Source organism: Aulonocara sp. 'chitande type north' Nkhata Bay, linkage group LG7 (assembly GCF_057382095.1).
Source record: "Aulonocara sp. 'chitande type north' Nkhata Bay isolate Kocher_YH1m ecotype deep benthic linkage group LG7, A_spYH_male_GT1.1, whole genome shotgun sequence".
Lineage (NCBI taxonomy): Eukaryota > Metazoa > Chordata > Actinopteri > Cichliformes > Cichlidae > Aulonocara > Aulonocara sp. 'chitande type north' Nkhata Bay.
Window position 1 is genome coordinate 35,711,292 of NC_141350.1, and position 19,463 is coordinate 35,730,754.

Here is a 19,463-nt window from a genome sequence, read left to right on the forward strand (position 1 = left end):
ATCAACACTGTTAGCTAACAACTTCACTGCTAGCTACTTTCACCTTTCTATTTCAAGTAATAAATATACTGTTATCAAAAATTGTGTTCATTAAAACTTGTATTTCAACTGTTACTCTGTTCGCTAACAATTCAGCTGCTAATATTTAGCTGCACATATCAAGGTAGACATTTTTGTTTTAGATATGTTTTACTCATAATTTTAGCTAGGTTTCACAGTCTTTTTCAGTTGTTTAGCAAGCTATTTCATTAGCTTCTACATACAACCTGCCAACAACTATTTACCTATACTTTTAGAAGCTAACAATGTTGTCAGTTAGCCGTACTTTTGGCTAGCTATTCAGATAACCGATTTACTCTTTTATATTTTCTACTGCTTATTGATTAATTTATAATTAACAGGTAATTCACTACTCAAATCTTTAAATAAATTATAGTTTTTTTTTATATGATTTCAGAAAAAATCTTTAGACCTACTTCCTGCATACACCAGAAGTACTATCTGGGATCAGAGAAAAAAACACTGGTCTAGTAGTCATCATTATTTATTACCAGAGCTCAATCACAGCTTGTTTTAAAACAGAGTAAAATTAACCCTTCAGTACATCTAAAACATTGCATTACTCTAACAATCTTTACAAACACTAGCGCACCTCAGCGTCCACTTAAATGCAACTTTCTCAAGGCTATAACCTGCGTGTTTACAGTCTTTTCTCTTTTGTCCACAACTTTCCTTCTTTTTGAACAACAAATTAAGAGTTTATGTCCCTAATATGAATTGGACTCCACTTACATATTGCAACTCAAGGGTTCTGATAAACTCTAATAGTTTCAAACTCCAGTGGCCCATTTATTCTGTTATAAACATGTAGTCTCTAGGCTGAAGCTGGGGAAAAAAAACTTATGAACAGACAAAGTTATATTACTTTTCCATATGCTGAGTATTTATTCCCACAACTAGCAAATTATTTTATCTAAAATAGGAGTGCCCATTTTAGAAGATAAAAAGGGGGCTTAAACTACTGAAATCTTTCTGCTGCTTGCACTTAAAATTAACTTATAACTGTTCGAGGTTTCTGAGACACCTAAAAGGATCTACTTACAGCCATTTCTGTCATTCATGGGCTGTGCCCAGTCTTGATTTAGAGAAAGTTCATTTTCATCCAAAACACATTAGACCTCCTTTTGTCTTCTTTCCATCCACAGCCAGAGTCACATCTGATCTGAGGTATCTTCACCAATTAGGCTTAGCTTGGTTGGTCAGTGTGTGAGCTATGCTTGCATATTGTGTGTGTGATGTATGGGTGACATAAGTAGTTCTCCTGCTGTGATATCACCTTTTTTCAACAAACCACCTTTGGGTGGCAGAACCTTTGTACCTTGAGTCTCATTCCACCTCCATTTCTCTGGTGTTACAAGAGACCTGCAAAAACATAAAAAGGTCAGACTGTTGTGAAGTGAAAATGTCAATTTTGGATAAACTGCTACATGAAAGATAACTTCTATTTTCCGTTATTTTGACCATTAATTTCATGATTTATTAACATATTTATGAAATTCAAACATGAAATAAAGAAGCCTATAAAAAAATTTTTTATGTTCATGTACAGCCTCTGAAGCCAAAACCCAGTGAATCAGCACTTTGGTAAGAAAATGTATGAATGAGAGATTTAACAGGTGGCGACAGATAGGACTTCAGCAGGTACCATGTTACTTTGTCTCTGGTGTTTAAGTGCTAGTTTATATGAAGTATTCTGGAGTTTATTTCTACCATCTGGTGGCAGAAAAGTCTATAAAGCTGCCTCTTATAGGGATTGGAAATCAAACAGCAAATGTCATATTAAATACTCACAGAGACATTATTGAAACCAGCTGCCATCTGGGTTTTGGGTCTGCGGAACTGTAACATGGTCCTGCTGAAGTGAACTCTAATTAATTATTAGTGATTAATTAAGACACATTAAGGTAAAAATCAGCATTTTTGATCATATGGGCAATGCTTTTGTCCTTTTGCTTTCTGACAAGTGTTCTTAAGGGTCTGAATGTCAGATTTACTCACTGTGAGGTCTGTGTCATAAGACTCATTAGTGAAACCAGCAACAAATGAGGAAGGTGATGTCTGTCGTGTTCGCAGGTAGAAAACCAGCAGGCCGACCAACGTGCCGATGAGCAGAAGGACCACAATCACAGACGCCGCGATCCCTCCTGCATTGTTTCGGTTTGGGGAGGCTGCAGCACAGATGGGAAACATTTAGTATTTGTCTCATTAATGTAGTGAAGCCAAACTTTACATTGTAGTTAGAAATTCAGTCAAATGGTTGAATGGTTAAAAAAAAGTGCTGAAAAACTGAATATTATTAAAAGCATATTAGTTCTAAATTCACTTTGTCAGTTAGGAAATTTTATTTTATTTAAAAAAAACCATCTTAGCAGTGACTGCTGCTTTTTAAATTTCTCAGCACGGAATCTGAGCATGCACATTGTGCAGAAACATTAAAAACCTCTAATACAGTCTGCAATAGTTTGAATAGAAATCTGGGAGTTCTGCTCATACGTTTTATTGGATCTGTGACTTTGTTAGCACAGTTGATCCCGATGGTGTATTCGATGTCATCCAGAGCTACCACACCTGCTGTACCTTTGACGCCTTCAAAAACAATCTGTTTACAGGAAAAGTAAGATGACAGCAGAAATTGCAGTAGGTCGTACATGCTTACATACAACAGCAAGTCACTAAGTGTATTCAGCCATTTGTTATAAAAGTGAGCCTGACCTGGTATTTCTCAGTAGATGTGATGTCGATGTCAAAACGTTTCCACAGTCCAACAAGTTCGGTCTCAGCCAGCGGGTTGAAACGACCTTCGGAGAGTCTCCATACTTTTAGCTGGCAGTCCGCTGAAGTCATTCATAAAAAAGGTTAAAAATATTTACAGGTAAATGCATTCAAAACTGACATAAATTGAATATGTTTTTTCTTTCTTACATGACTGGCTTTTATAGACCCAGAACTTCAGGCAGGTGCCCTTAGTAGGGGGCAGGTGAGGGCTCAGCAGTAGAGCGTTTTGACTCACTTCTGTCCGATTGCTGCTTGGAAAGAACAGGAAGTGACCTTGCAGAAAAGAAAAGAAGGGTGTTTTGAAAAAGAAGATAAGAAGTGTGACTTTGCAGCATCCGCCAGCTGTCTAGTTGTTTGTTTCTCTCTGGTTTTACCTTTTTCTGTGCCCAAAGTGTGGTCGTCAAGTGGGATTGGGTAGTGATGTTCCATCTCTGCACTCGTCAGCTCCCAGTCCAGTTTGTCTATGGTCATGTTCTGAGTGTTGCTCCAGCTGCACATGCCTCTCTCCATACTACACTTGGAACCTGGGGAATCTAACAAAATAAATATTACGCTATAATTGTGCAATATTGAGTAGGATAAAATATTATAGAGGAGGTAGTCATGTACTCGGAGTAGTTTTTGAAAACTAATATAAGGCCTTTATTTTAGTGGGTTAAAGACATAAAAATACACCAGTGCAAATTGGCTTACACCTTCTCTAGGTGGTACTGTAGGCAATTGTGGTTTCACTCACCGCAGGAGTGCAACACTAAGTGCATTATTTTCTTTGGCCTGTGGCCAGTGGTGAGTAAAAGACTTCTCTAGCCTTTAAGAGCATCATCCAGCCTCAGACTTAAAAAAAACCTGTTCTAACTCAGCATAGTGTAACCACAGAGTAGTACAGACACACTGAAGCCACAATTTTAAATATGCAGCACAAAATGGAAGACAAACAAAAATATGTCTAAAGAATGTAATATTTTTAAGTCATTTTTTACTGTAGTCTTAAAGTCTTAGCGGGATCCTTGGTTAAAGCCCATGAGGAAAAGTATCTAGATACATAGAGCTGCGTGCTGCTTTTACTGCAGTCTTAAAATCTGTAGTGATTTCAATCTTGATGAGGCATGTCAGTACAAACCTTGATTTTCACAGGGATAATGTGAAAGAAAGATGTCATCGATTGCAATGCAAGTGTCTTTCCCTCCAGCTCCGACAACCTCAAATTCCAACTGCAGAAGAAAATTACCACAAAATAAGCTTTGAACAGCGGGCACAAAGTCCTTAGATCAAAAGCTACTGTGCAAAAGTCTTGAGGCACCACTCATTTCTTTGTTTTTTGCTATGAAAACCTGAAGTAGTTGCATGAAGATTCACTGTACAACACAAAAACACAATTTGTAGAATTCTAATTGAAAGCCATTATTTGATATGACCACCTTTATTCTTCCACACAGACCCTCAGTAATCTCTTTAAGTAGTTTTCAGGGACAGTTCTCCAGGCATCTTGAAGGAAATTAAAAGTTATTTCTTGGCTTTCTTGGATCTGCCTTCGTTTTTCTCCAAATTCTCTGTCAAAATGATCCCACATTGCTTCAGAAATGCTGAGGTCCTGGATTTAGGGAGGTTGAACCATGATTGATAGTGTTCCACTGTGTGTTTTTCTATCCAGATTGTCATTGTCACGGGTCTGTGACCCATCGTTTCTGTGTTTGGACTTTTGATTTTGGTTTATTTAATATTCTGAGGTTAAGATTCTGTTCCTTGTTTTGGTTATTATAGTTGTTAGCCTTCTGTTTAACATTTGTATTCTTAGGTCACCTTAGTTTTCTTATCTAGTCTTTACATTTCTGTTGTCAAGCCTCCCCTCTGTTCCATGCCCCATGTATAGTCATAATTCTGTAGTTATATATTTTCAATGTGTCTCTTGCTCTCTCTCTGTTTAGTCAGTCACGTCTCAGTGTTTGTTCCCCTGTCTTGCCAGTTAGATTATAATCCAGCCGTGTTCCCCAGGTGTTTCCTCTCTGCCCTGATTCCTTCATGTATATATATTGTCTGTGTCTTTTTGTGCTCCTTGTGATGATCTCCCTCTTGCTGTTTGCCCCGTTTGTTCAGTGCCTGCAGTGTATGTTTCTAGGAGAACCGGTCAGTTAAGTTACTTAGATTTAGTTATTTGTATTTTCCAGAAATAAAGCTGTTAAGTTCAGTTCTACATTTGGGTCCTAACCTGCCTGCCACACACAGCGTCATGACACAGATATGCTTTTACTGCATTGACAGTGTGTCTGGGATCATTAGCATGCTGAAAAATGAAGCTGTTGCCAATCAGATAATGATTTTTTTCCCTATTAATTAAGTTCATAGCTCACAGATACACCTGCTGTAGATACTTATCTGGTTTCCTCAGATTTTTTAAGTGCATAGTGCACACCATGCCAAAGTTTTCAGCTAATGGCATTATGGGAATCACTTTGTTGGTGTAAAATGACTGTTTTATGCCTTTCAAACTGTGTTATGTGTGTTATGTGTTATTCAGCTAAAGAAAGTGGAACAAATGATGTGTCTAGAAATGCAAACTAAAATTGGTTCTTTGCTGATGGGATGACAGTGAGATGGCTCGAAATTTTTGCACAGTATAGAGAGAGCGGAGAGTGTGAGTGACTCAGGCAGACTGCTGAAAATTGAATTCACACATGTTCATATTTTTAGATAAATGAGTTTATTAAATGAGTAGTTTATTTTATGTGAAGGATAAATTAATCACATTAAAAGTGGCTTAAAAAGTCTGTATCTGCCTTCACACTTACCTGCCAGTCCTCAAGGGAGCTTGAAATGTTGCCATAGCCATGACGCCACACATCTCCTTGATTCAGGTTGTTTGTAAATAGCTTGACCCGCTCTCCCTTCACTGGCTTCATATACACTGTAAGAGAACCTATGGGACACACTCCATTAGTTTAACTTTATGTGTGTGTCTGTGTTTTCCTCTGTGAAGCTGGCCCACCTGGATTCACTCCTCCCATGTGATACCAGAAATTTAGACACTCAGTACGGGTAGTTCCTTGGCGAACAGATGAGGTGAGGACTGCAGTGCTACCTGAGGGAAGGATGCTTGCTCCAGTGTTAACAACCATGTAGAAACCTGGATAGAGACCATACAGCGCATGAACACAATTCTCAATTTCTCAGTCTCCTGCATGTATATTCTAATGTTAAACAGCAGGGGTGTTTCTCACCCTGTTCAGTCTCCAGGGTGTGATCAAATTTGGGCCCATTTGATGTGGATGTGTATCCGCTACGGTGGAGCCACTGATCTTTACTAGAGCTGGTGTACCCACACTGTTGGCCTTCAAAGGAACACATCCTTGGGTTGGTACAGGGACCCTCCAAGAATGCCACATCGTCAATGGCAATGAGTCCATCATAGCCAGAGCGAACGGCTTCAAACATCAGCTGTTGATGAATTGGAAGAGAAGGAAGATGTTATTAACTATTCCTATTAAAAAGCCAAGTTAATTAATGTGTACAGGGGATTTTAAAACAACAAATACTGGACAATGTCATTGACAGAAACTTGATATCTATGTTTCAGATGAAACATAAGCATAAATAAGCAGACAGAAGTAAATTAATAAAAACATGCACAAGCAACAAAAAATACGAACATAAGACAGAAAGCTGGCATAAGTGGGCATGGCATCATGGTAAAAATGATAAAGAAAAATTGTGGGTCGTTATACATATTTAAGATCTTTGGAGGTGAAGAGAGGTTCAGCTGTTAAAAAATTGACCAAAATAATTTCTGCACTTCACTTGTACTCAGTGATGAGTTAAAGGGAGATGTGGTCTTTATTCTTCATAAAAGCAAAAAGCGTCAGTGCTGCATTTTAAACCAGCGGCAGGCAGGATAGGTCTACCTGTGAAGGGCATCTACTCCCTTACAGCTGCAATGATGTTTTGTTTTACCACAAGTGGGCAAAGTTTCTCCAAAAACTCAAACCATTTGTTTAAAACCAGTTTCACTTTGTGTCAGCTGGGATAGGCTACAGTACCCATGACCCTCAGTTGGATAAGTGCTGAAGAAAAAAGGATGGATTTCCTTGTTTTAGTAATTTCACTGGTGCTGTGTGCAGTCATTACATACATGAAATTTTGAGATCTGGTGCGGTACTGGGCATTGTGCTTCATGCCAAACATTTCCACGAGCTCCACTGTGGGTCCACAGGACCATCTCAAAACCTTTGTTATCTATTAGCTTCACATTCAGAGTACCTGGAAGAAAATTATCAGAGATTTCTAGTTAAAGGTTTGTTTTTCTTTTTTTACTGAAGAAACAATCTTTCATTCTAAATTTACATATTAAATTCAAATTATCATCACCTGCATTTGGCCCATAGACTTTGTAGAAGAAGTAAAGGCAGTAATCTTTAGGACCCGGTGACTGTGGAAAGGAAATTAAGCGTCCAAACAAACCGTGCAGGTATGGACTCCTCATGTCCACGACAAGGCTTCTGCCTGAACATCAACAGACAGACAGGTCGGCATCAGACACTGACACAGTATAATACCAATGACATAATGCTTAGCAAAATTAGTATCTTCACTTTCAAACTTGTATTATATTTATGGCAACTATTCAAAAGAAATTACATTAAATTATTACAAAGTACTTTTACTGTGCTTTCCATCATTTATCGACAGGGACTGAAAGGAGTTTATAGCAAAGAAACATCTCTCAGCTTTGTGACAAGAATAACATCCTAAATGTCAGCTGAAAAAATCAATTAACAAGGACCAATCATTACTGACAGCAGTTAAGAGCATTACACCTGCACCAAACCACACTGAGGGTTTTCTAATAGAGAGAGTGAGTCTGTGGAAAGGATTTAAAAGTATGTACATCTGAGATGCTCCCTGATTAAAAGCCTGTATAAAATGCTAGATTAATTTATTTGAAATGAGCTTACCAACACTGATAGTATGGTCCATCCCACTGAGCATTGTCCAGTCAAAGTTGTCGCTGCTGTCCTGATACCATCCACACAGTCCTTCTTCAAAGTTACATGACAATCCTGGGCAAACACACACAAAACTGGTTGGTTTAAGCAAGTGCTAGACAATTTACTGGAAAAACTTTAAACTGAGCATCATAAATTATGTAAATTATAAGTAGATATTAAAGTTACCTGTTGGAGACCATGGATAATAGTCAACATGACAGTCACTAAATTGGACATTTTTCACTTTAATCTTGGAGCACTGACAAAGTTTCTTAGCGTGAGCTTCAAAAGCAAGCTGGTGAAGATAAAACAAAGCGGTCTAATGAGTTAAATAATATTTTAACTGTTTCATTGTTTGATTTTGTGTTACAGAAAAACAAATAGCATAGCATTAGCTTAGTCAAGCCACAAAGTGAAACTCAACATCAATTGTGTCAGATCAGCTGATCTCAAATCCATGAGCAGATGGTTCAGCTTATACTTCCTCTGAATGTGCCATTGGCAGATTTCCTATAGAGTGTGTTGCTTAAACCTCCCAAAACTCTCTTTTCTTTTGACTATAGTTTTCAGACTGAAGTTAAAAATATAATAATATAGCTCATGTCATGTGTACTGTTAGAGCGATGGGCACTCATGTTAAACAAGGTAAATATTTTAAATAATGAGGTCATGTTTAATCTCGGGCTTTGTATGATGACCTCACTGAAAGCTGATATCATCAAAGTGGCACAGAAGCCCCACCCAGCTACTATTCAAATTTTCTGTTTATGAGAGTCAGCCAATGAGAAGAGGAGTTGTATCTCTTTAGTTGAGCAAAATGATAAATACCTGAACAGCAAGACTAAAGTTAAGCTGACCTGGAATCGATTTTTCCTGAATCCAATGAGTATGTCAGCGTGTTGCCAATTCTCTGCCTCTGGTCCAGTCTTCCCATTAAACTCCCACAATTTAGGCCCCGTGCCCATTGAGCTGTCGATCACTCTGACGGACAGATCACCTGCAGCAGAAAGATGCAACCGGGGTTATTTACAGCATACCAAGTTTGTGTTCTGGAAAGAATAAAAAGATTTGCAGGGCAACAACTTACCAATATAACTGGGTTTCCCAGTTAGTGCATAATCAAAGCTCATGCTACAATTGGGACCAGTGGGGCCTAGGAGGGGGGTCCGTGTTTGGGCTTCAGTCAGCTGCTGGCCTGGAGCTTTGGCTACATACAGAAACTCCTCTGACAGATGAAAATAGACCCATGGGAATAAATTGTACTATGAAATTAGCACTAAACAAATAAATAAATGAATACCAGAAAGAGCTGTCTGTACCCTGGGCTGTGGAATTTTGATATAGTACCCAACCTTGACCCCCAAGACTGGTGTCAGTCCACCCAGAGCTGCCCTGAGAGTAAGAGAAATCACCTGCAGAAGAGGTTTTTGAAGAAACAGCAGTTAACAGCAGTGATTAAAAATGCAACCATAATCAGCAATAACCTTGTATATTACATGTTCCATGCATGAGACATTACTTGTAAAGTTTAGGAGCAACCAAAGCAATAAACACAACCTACTTAATTTATTTTTGAAAATTAGCAATGAAATTGTGTAAAATACAAGTTAATTATTTACCAGCAGACTCTTTTAAGTATATTAACCTTCTTCTTGAAATAAAATAGCTATTATTAATAGAGTTGGGTTAAGTTTAGGAACACCCTGCTGGAATCAGCATCACTTCATTTCATAAAATCAAAAGTCTTATAATAATTTAAAACTTTGCAGACCATTTTAAAAAAAGTCAAACCGAATAAGCAGGATGAATACACTCACCACATTTAGCTTCATCCTCTGCTCCTTCACAGTCAATATGAAAATCACACAACTTATCCGGTTCAGCACATGGATTTTTAGGGGGACCAGGGAATGTTTCAACAGAAGTATTATCTATGGAAGAGATAATACTTCCATAGATGAGCAAGAGTCATTCAACGACACAAGATGTTTATACTTATTCCCTGCAGATGTTTTTTCTCAAAGTTAAGACAATTAAGAAGCTTACTGCTTGATAAGCGGCATTCGGGAGACAAAACAATGCTGTCAATCGCGATACCTCCATATGCAAAGTTTCTGATTGCTGCCATAATCAGGATCTATAGGGAGAAAATAATTCAAAAGAGCAGATTAGCTATTTTATATTTCAACTAAAATTCTCATCAGTTACACTATAAAAGAGGTAAAAAAACAAAAAAACAAAGCCCAACAACAACTAAATCGCTTATTTCCAAGCTGCTGGATTTTTGAATTTTGTGAGTACAAAAATACTAAATTACATTTAGTAGTCACGTAAACTCAAATTAAAAGAGATGTTTTCTTTTCTTTTATTCTTCATTTGTCGCATGTAAACTGTTCTTTTCTTTCTATTGAGTATTACATTCAGATCTCAAATGTTTTTTATTTTAAAGTCAGAAACTTTTGATTTTCGATTATTTATGCGCATGTAGAAGCTGTACGCTAGAGCTGAGAAGCTTTGGTTTAATGCGATCTATAAAATGTTGTTGTTTGCTTTTTAGGCGATGTTATATTCATTTTAAATGTTTACATTTAAATGTTATTTTTTAAATATATTATATTATGATATATTTCTTATATATATTAGTAGAACAATAATGAAAAAAAAAAAAATATATATATGGATTTGTGTGCATTAATTACATAGGTACATGGAGACCCAGTATTGCAGGGTCTTTACATTATGATATAAAGCGGCTTTTGGTATATTACATGGAATTGAACTGAACTGAATAATCACCATCATTTCCGTTAAAGTAAATTAAAGTATATGTGAAAAGGTAAAAATATTTTCCCTCATATTTTAATTATTTAAGCTTAAAGTTAAAATTTAACCACTGTTGCCTTCACAACATCAACTTCCCTCTGAACTATTTCATAATGTTCATGTATTAAGAATTTAAAGTTTTCTGTGTGGAAAAGTGTTTGATTAAACGATGACTCCCAGCTATCCTTAATTGGCTCACCAAAACACCAATCTCAGTATTAGCAGTAAACATTACATAGATTACTGTAGTGGCTTGGATGAATCATCTCTTATCAAATCATCGCACCTCCGAGCTACATGAATTTCTGTGGCCAGACTTAACTGATTCTGTAAACTTTACCTACTTACAAAAACCTAATTTTACTGATCTTTACCTTATGTAATAACTTCTTTGCTATTCAGGGTTTGTTTTTTTTAAGATTTGTAGTCGTAACCCATCAATATCCCTATTTTAGAGTTGGAATGGGTGAAGCCCAGCTTCCCTATTACGGTTATTAATTCACCTGTGAGAGGCACTTACCTGGAAAGTGACGTTGGTGACAATCTCCACCTCTGCCTTTACCCAGAGATCACCTAGAGAGCCACCTCTTTCCCACACTGGGTAGATATATTTATCTGCAACCAACACCGTCAAACCCCCCGACCTCGGCCCAAACTGGTGAGTGTACATCACCATCTACAACAGGCAGGTGCAGTAAACTCGTGAAATTAGGAATTGAATTCAAATTATTGTTAACAATGTTAATTTAAAGATGAGGGATGAAAAAATGCTTTTCTCTCCAGGAATTTAAGAAAGAAAGAAAGTGTACTTTATTGATCCCCATGGGGAAATTACTCTCTGCATTTAACCCATTCACTCAGTGAAGCAGTGGGCAGCCATTGGGTGCCCGAGGAGCAGTGTGTAGGGACGGTACCTTGCTCAGGGGTACCTCAGGGTAGGCGTTCAGTGGATTCAAACCACCGACCTTCCGATCATGGGGCCACGACTCTACCTACTGAGCTATCCCTGCCCTCCTCCCCCCCCCCTTTTTTTTTTAAATAAGAAAGTATACTTTAAAAAAAACAATAACCCTTATGTGACTGTTAATTCAATTTGTGAATAACATTTTCCACATTTTTACCTTTTCAAAGCATTTGAATGTTTCAGACTACTGTGAAACAGTAAAAGTAAAAGCCGCTGAAGAACGAAGGCATCAGTTTTGGACTCACCTTACAAGGATGTGAACTGTTGGTGGGTTCAAGAGAGTGACTTTGGAAGGAGGCCCAGTCCCTTTTGAGACCCTCATCAGGGACCGTAACATAGAGAAAATGACCTGAAATAAAAACAATGACATAGTATTTTTTTAAATCTGCCTTTTATTTCTAATACAAAAGCATTTCAAATACTAGCAGTAAGGAGTAATAGGATAGCTTCAGTATCAAAAATACAAAAGGGTCTTCTGATTTGTCTGAATATCATACCTGATGCTGAGTTACTAGAATGATCTCTGCCTGGTCCTTTCAGAGGATCTGTGTTGGTGATCTGTGTCTGATTTGTCCTTACCCATTTCAATGATGAAAGTGACCTTAGGTCCCAAATGCACAGGCCTTCCTCAAAGTCACAGGACTCATATTGAGCTGGGGACGCAACAAACAAAGACGGAACAAATAGTCATCATCATGAAGTGTACTGTCCATAAAAGATGGACATGGTCATCGTGGCAACTTTTTTAAAGCCTTAAACCTGGTTTATAAATATTATTTAAAAATACATACCGATCTTTGCCCAATACCTGTGTTGCCTCTCGATCACAAGCAACCTCCTTCAAGCAAACTCTGTTTTACAAAGTACTGAGTACAAAATCAGGTTTTTTGTTACTGGGAAACATGGCAGCCATTCCAGCCGCAGCACTTTGTTGGAGTAATTTTGCTTAAAATATTAACATGAAGACAGTTTGGTCCTTACCAATAAAAAGCTCCCTTTGACAAAGATATTTAATGTAAGATGATTCATTCTGATTTCAGCATTTCTTACAAAAGCTAAAAGATGATATTGATATGAGTCGCTTCTACAGGAATGTTTATTCTGAGGCAACTGAGCAAAATACACAAGAACCGCTTTTCCACTGCCTTATATAATAACACATCTTCTTTTTGCAACCCAAGGCACTCATGATTATTTTAAATCGTACTGACAATGGATTTGGATTTGTTGTTCCTTGTCAGTTTTATTATTTTAACCACGTTTTATTATTCCTGTTGACAAAAGTCAGTCTGTCTTCCAATCTGAACTAAACCTGCCACACACTGTTGGAGACTGAGTTTGGAGTTTTAGCTTGATAACAATAAACAAAGAAGTGCCATAGAAAAAACAAATGCATCTTAGCAATATTTTCACACATGCTTGAAATTATAATTGTAATTACGTTTTAATTTGTATTAATTGCACAGGCCTATTACTCTATGTCACTTCTGCTAAAAGGGACAAAGGACCCTGTGCACAGGTGTCCTATTCAAGAGCAAAGAGCCGCGTGTCATTCACTGATGATATGATGATGACATTTTTGGTTAGGTCAGCTGATGGTTAGGACTACAAAAGTGGTTTTAGCACACTGATCAAAATACATGGTGGTGCTACACCACCATGTAAAATACGCTTGTACACACCGGCGCATCGACTGGGACTATAGCTGTGTCTGAACGTACTTCCAGTGACATTTGCAGACATTTTTTTAATTTGATTGAACTTTTGTGAACAATAAGTCTGTTTTCCCCACCAATTTTATTACTTTGTATTGTGACTAAAATATTCCTACATATTTATTATGGGATTCAGGTGAAATTAGATTTCTCACTGCAGTTGAGCTCATCAGATCCATCACCACAGTCATCGCTGCCATCACAGAGATGGCGCTCCTCCACACAGGCCTCGTTGTTACACTTCACCATCCCTGCTGAACAGTTTCCCCCGGGGACTGGTGCTGATGATCAAGAGAAAATAAAAAACTATCACTTATGAATCAGTTTACTGGAATTAATTGATTGTAAAACACTCTGCAAGGACTTGAAAAAAGGCAGGGACAAATGGGATCTTTTGAGGGGCTTACAGGGAAGAGCACAGTCTAGAAACTCCAGCTGGTCTATGGCCACATCTCCTCTTTGTCCCACTGACCGCAGCGAGTGAAGACGGATTTGAAAAGTTGAGGGAATCCGGCCCAGAAAGATGAGAGCTTCCCTCCAGGCACGAACACTGGAGGCCTCAGGACGCCAAACAACAGCCTCTTCACCACCTGGGTAGAGGACAGATGCCCACAAGGGCGTAGATCCCAGACCGGTGTTACCTACAGTAAAAAGTAAACATTAAAGTATTCATTAGCACGACAGCTGCAGGGGAAATACATTTTATCTTTAAAGATTGTTAAAGAAAGCCCGTCTTCTACCGCTGCTCCATTGAAAGTGTGCTGACATATTGCATCGGTGTGTGGTTCTCCAGCTGCACCACAGCACACAGAAAGGCACTCCAGAGGGTCATCAACATGGCCCAAAAAATCATTGGACATCCTCTTCCCTCCCTGAAGGACCTGTACAGCACTCGCTGTCTCAAGAGGGCACGCAGCATCCTACGGGACTGCACACACCCAGGACACCGGGTGTTTAAGCTGCTGCCGTCTGGCAGGAGGTTCAGGCTGCTGAGGTCCCGAACAAATAGACTCAAGGACAGCTTTTACAACAGGGCAATAGCCCTGATCAGTGTAAATAGCTGACCTGACTGGATACCTCCCTGGACTTTTTAGGGGGAGGTAACAATGTTTAAAATGATAACAATAATATTTATATTTATAACAAGGTGCAATAATAATTAATGTGCAATAATAACAGTGTGCAATACACATACACTTATTCTTCTTTTTTATACTAAGTTAATATACTGTGTTGTGTTGTTTGTTACGTTGTGATGTGTCATATCGTGTCGTGTTGTGTTATATGTAGTGCCGACGTAGGACAGTTTTTCCAATTTCATTGTACTACTGTACTATGTATGACTGTGCAATGACAATAAAGAGTTATCTTATCTTATCTTATCTTATCTTGTTATGACCAAAAACAGGACTAACAGAGAGAGACGGAGAGGAAAAAACCTGGTTATCTAAATATATGACATGCAGTTATTTGCCATCATTACCCGAGTCCCACAGGAAGTATCTGAGGCGAAGGCGACACGTTGTTGAAGACTGATTAATCTCTGGAGAGATTAAAACTGCAGTGTGGAGCAAGTCTTCATTCACTGCACTGATTCCCATGAACCAACCTTTGTAAAAAGACATATTGATTAGAACATTTTAAGATATTACCATTCCAGTTTAATGCAGGATGACTCTCTAAAATACTTGCAATAATACAGCTTTGACTATAAACATGACAATAAAAAAGACTGTACAATACCTATGGCTGTGCCGGTGGTGTAATCGGTGGACGGTCCACTGTCAGGCACTGTTTCCCCTCTCTGATGTCTCTCCCATTTGTATTGTGCACTGGGCGACGTGTCAGCCCATCCACACATTCCTTCATCCTCAAAGTCACACACAAACCCCTTTCCATTGTAGCCTTTCACAGGGGTGACAGAGCATTCAGTTGTTATAATACTGTGTATTACAGGAGAGGTCTTCCACTAAGAAAACTATTTACCCTACCATAATTTGGAGTAAAATTTTCCTGCTGTGTAGGTATAAAATCTAGAAATTGTGACCAAACCTTAGAAACCGCTAAGTTTTCCCGTAGCAAGCAGATGCCACAGATGCAAAATCAGGGTCTTTTAATTTTTATCTTAAATATGATGATTGTTTTATTTGAACATAAGTGACCAGCATCTCAAAATTAGTTAAAATTCCCCTTTCAGAGTGTCAATAAAACACAGAAGCTTAATGAGACCATAATGATCATGTAACATGATCACATTGATATAGTCAAGTCAAATCTATGGGTGATGCTAATCATATAATCACATTTTATGCTTAAGGACAACAGATGGAAATTAGCCCTTGGCTATAATCTGGTATGTTTACATTCATGTAATTTTTTTTACATTTATGTTCAATATCATGCACTGTCCTAAATACAATAAATACAATATTCAGCATACTCAGCACTGAAGCATTTTCCAGTTTTTGAGACAAATCTGACAAGAAATGGCAAAAAAATAAAATAAAAATCCGATTATAGATGGGACTAAATTACATTTTTAAAACTTACCACAGCCTAGCTCATCACTCCAGTCTGGACAGTCTTGCACAAAGTTACATTTCCCCCCAGGAGCTTGACACGACTGAGCTGAAGAGCCAGCAGCTGGATAAGAATATGAAACACAAAATTCTTTTTTTTTTCTTTTGTCCTGTGAAATTACACTTGCTGATCAAGGGTGTATGAGATGGTCAAAAATCAGACCAATGATCACTATGGACTGCAAAAAATAACTGTAGCCTTTCCTATTAAAAGACAACAGGTTATTAGTAGAAGCCTTAACCTGTCAGAGCTGATGTAAATATGCAAATATCTTCCAGCCAAAGATTGAAAATACTCAAATATTTTCCATCTTTGCTTCTGGGTGTGTGACTCAGGCCCAAACTCTCTCATGACTCATGACGCAAAGGTTTACAACCCATCTAATGCCTACAGGCTCAAAGACCGCAGAGAGGTAATCGGGGTGACACCATCCACTGAAGGCATCTGTCCAACCAAACGTCTCTGACTAAGACTCAAGACTTTATGATTCAGTAACCTAATAGCTAGAAAATAGACAGGACACCAGACATTTGATTTTTGAGTCTGAATATCCCAGAAGACATCACATCATCATTTTGTTAGAAAATAAATCACACATGAAAGCTCACATTTTTAGTAAGGAGTTATTACCTGACATCAAAAATTACCTGAAATATTGAAGTCTTCTCTGGACTCTTAGAGTTGTGAAATACTCAAAACCCCATTGAGCATTTCTTTATCCTTTATATTTGTGATATTAAATATTAAGGTTAATTATATGTTCTGTCTCAACATGTCTGTTCTGTCTGTGGATCTTTAATTATCAGATGGAAAACAAATGCCAGGTTGCCTAAATTCCCAAAGATAGCAAAAACCTCCATAGCAACAACAGTTGTGCATCTGAGACTGAGATGAAAGAGAAAATCTTTCAACTGCTTGTGGCTTCTTTATCAAATACTAATTTTTTAGTTTTTTACTGACTGTGGCTTGATTAAAAAATCCAAAATCAACTGACTTGTCAAGACATTATTTCAATCTATGTGTAGCAGGGCTGCACAAGTTCAGTTTGGAATAGTTAGCACCATTATTGCTGCACATAATTAAAATCTAATTGAAGGTTTTCTTACCCCACTGCAGAGCCCACAGCAGAATGAGCGCTAAGCTCCTCACATGAAACATCTTCTTTTTCTCCCTTCTTGCACCACATCAATCTGAAGGTTTGCCGACAACCTGCAGAGACTTTATTGTTGACTCTGACCTCTTCTCTGTGCATGAGAGATAACAGTTGGACTTTAAAATCACCCATCATGCAACAGCAGCCAACAATTATAAAATAATCTCCTACAAACGATGGCGGATGTCCGGACATTGCTCATTTACTTGGCGGATATAGAAATGCAGAGCAAAGCAGATGCAAAGTGCAGTTTACGGAAGCGATTTTAGCTTACCTCAGTCATGCTGCATAGGTATTTAAGACAGAAACATGGGCAGCATCCTGCTTTAAGTCACGCATGCATTACTCCAACATCATTACCTCAGTAGATTCATTTATCTTTGTCTTTATTAATAGGTGCAGTTTATAACACTGCATTCTAGAATCCATTGGTATTCAAAGGCGCTCACGGTTGACTCAGTGACAGGAGAGGTGCCCGGATCCTGTGGCTCTGAAACAAGCCCAAATCATCACCCCTCCACCACCATGCGTGGCAGTTGGTATAAGGCATTTGCCATTAGCCATGTTTGGTTTTCTTCAAATGTGGCACCGCACATTATGACCAAACATCTCTACTTTGGTTGAGTAAGGTCCTGAAGACTTGTGGTGTGTTTACGTGCAATTTTGCAAATATAAGATGTGCTGCCATGTTCTTTTAAGAGACCATGGCACGCCGGGGCAATCCTTCCAAAGAAACCATACGTTCTTTTTACAGTTGTTACATTTAACATGTTAACTGAGGTCTGTAGAGTCTAAGTTGTAGCTGTTGGGTTTGTTTTATATTTCTCTGAGCGTTGCACGGTCTGACCTTGGGTCGAATTTACTGAGGTGCCCACTCTTGGGAAGAACGTGGCGCTGTGTTAACACTTGAAAGCTCCGACCGGGAAAATGCTAAATCTTCTTGGAAGAGATGCTCACACTTAGTGATGATCAATTAATCAATTGCATCAGATTAGGAGCACCTAGCTGCTACTTACCATGGAAGCCGTAAGGATACTTAGTCCTTCACAGAACTGCATTAGAGCCCTGTGAAAAATGTCTTTTTCTTTTTTTTTACATGACTGTCTATTTTAAATTAAACATTTGAATGCATTTTTATCCACAGTTATCTTTACTGATTATTAATATGTATTTTCTAACACATGTTATACATTGTGAATTGTGTTTCAGGTACTGTTTGAACATATGTAGAATAAAAAATGTGTTGTCAGGTTTCTGTCCTGGCATAAATATGCTGTGGATCATATGCTGTATAGAAAAGTTATACATAGTTTCCAAATCTGAAAATGGAAGCCAGTGTGGAACAGCATTAAACCAGTATTGTTTGTTATGGCAGCAAGGGGCCACCTTGCTTTAGTTCACCTGCTTTATGAACGCAGTAAACCTATTCCTGATAAGTTTATGGCCTCAGTCACTAGTTTAAGTCTTATTCAGTGTTCATTTTGTAAACATTTTTTCCCCATAAAGCCATAAAGTATGACATGCTTAATTTACAAAACAAACAAACAAACAAACCCTCAATTCTGTTAGGTCATGGATTTAGAGAAATTTGCAGTTGATTGAGAACTGCCAACTGCCTGACCTCCCTACTGAGTCACTGAGCTCATCTCCACTGTGTTTGTGGTGTTGGCCCATTTTGAAGCATTTTAATGGAATAATCTGACTAATAATGTGTCTTTATGTGTGATACAACTTACCCAAGACGTTTGTTCTTCAGTTTTGTTGAGTGAAATTCTAGTATTTTATTAGTCTCTACAAGCACTAATTAGCATATATCTGATAATTAAAAAGCCAACAGATGGCAATAGCCTTGGTTGCAAACACTTCCAGGCTTATGGAAGTCTATGGGAAAATTGGCTTGTTAAATCTGACCTGACCTCAGTGAATATGTTCCTGATGAACTTATGATCTCAGTCACTTATTTTCAGTTATATTGCTTAAAAAAATGCAAGTCATTTTGTAAACCTGTCAGAAATCGAGAGAAATACCTGTGCTACGCACACTGGGTAAATATCAGATGATATATCAGAATATTGGATTTTTGGGTATATATTATAAATATTGGATCCTATATGTCAGAATGTCAGAATCATTTCAGAATACTTCAGCACAATGGTAGTAATCAGGAGCATCAAGTTCATTTACTTTTATCTAGCAACTGTGCCCATTTTAATCAACAGTTTACAGCACGCTAGAATCTGGACCATAGCTGCTGTAAAAAGTAAGATAAGCAAAGAGATGGGGTGTTGTCATTTTTCTGCTCTGCAGGAAAGAGGCACATAATATAAGCACACATTTCACAATAAAACCCCACATCAAAACTTGTAAGATTTGCTTTGTAACTTAAATTTCCAAAGAAATTTATGAGGGATCAT

General features: G+C 38.0%; 1 protein-coding gene across 4 annotated transcripts; it reads right to left on the reverse strand.

The window, feature by feature from the left end:
• Positions 1–529: 529 nt before the first annotated feature.
• Positions 530–19,354, reverse strand: mamdc4 (MAM domain containing 4). Of its 4 annotated transcripts, none has more exons than XM_086300197.1 (29): positions 17,003–19,354; positions 15,867–15,959; positions 15,060–15,221; positions 14,800–14,925; positions 13,724–13,957; positions 13,472–13,597; positions 12,099–12,254; positions 11,847–11,950; positions 11,158–11,313; positions 9,861–9,951; positions 9,632–9,745; positions 9,134–9,226; positions 8,902–9,039; positions 8,672–8,811; positions 8,001–8,109; positions 7,782–7,886; positions 7,195–7,329; positions 6,959–7,086; positions 6,051–6,267; positions 5,819–5,956; positions 5,622–5,749; positions 3,956–4,046; positions 3,210–3,368; positions 2,983–3,108; positions 2,773–2,894; positions 2,554–2,659; positions 2,059–2,228; positions 1,852–1,915; positions 530–1,422 (listed from the first exon to the last, which is right to left on the reverse strand). In XM_086300197.1, the coding sequence occupies exons 1-28, from the start codon at positions 17,052–17,054 to the stop codon at positions 1,859–1,861; spliced, it is 3,576 nt and encodes a 1,191-aa protein (XP_086156323.1). In that variant the 5' UTR covers positions 17,055–19,354; the 3' UTR covers positions 530–1,422; positions 1,852–1,858. The 4 variants fall into 4 exon arrangements, 3 of the variants coding, with proteins under 3 accessions (XP_086156323.1, XP_086156324.1, XP_086156325.1); XM_086300198.1 differs by having other exon boundaries at positions 1,286–1,422; positions 1,852–1,912; XM_086300199.1 differs by lacking the exon at positions 1,852–1,915 and having other exon boundaries at positions 1,286–1,422.
• Positions 19,355–19,463: the final 109 nt, after the last annotated feature.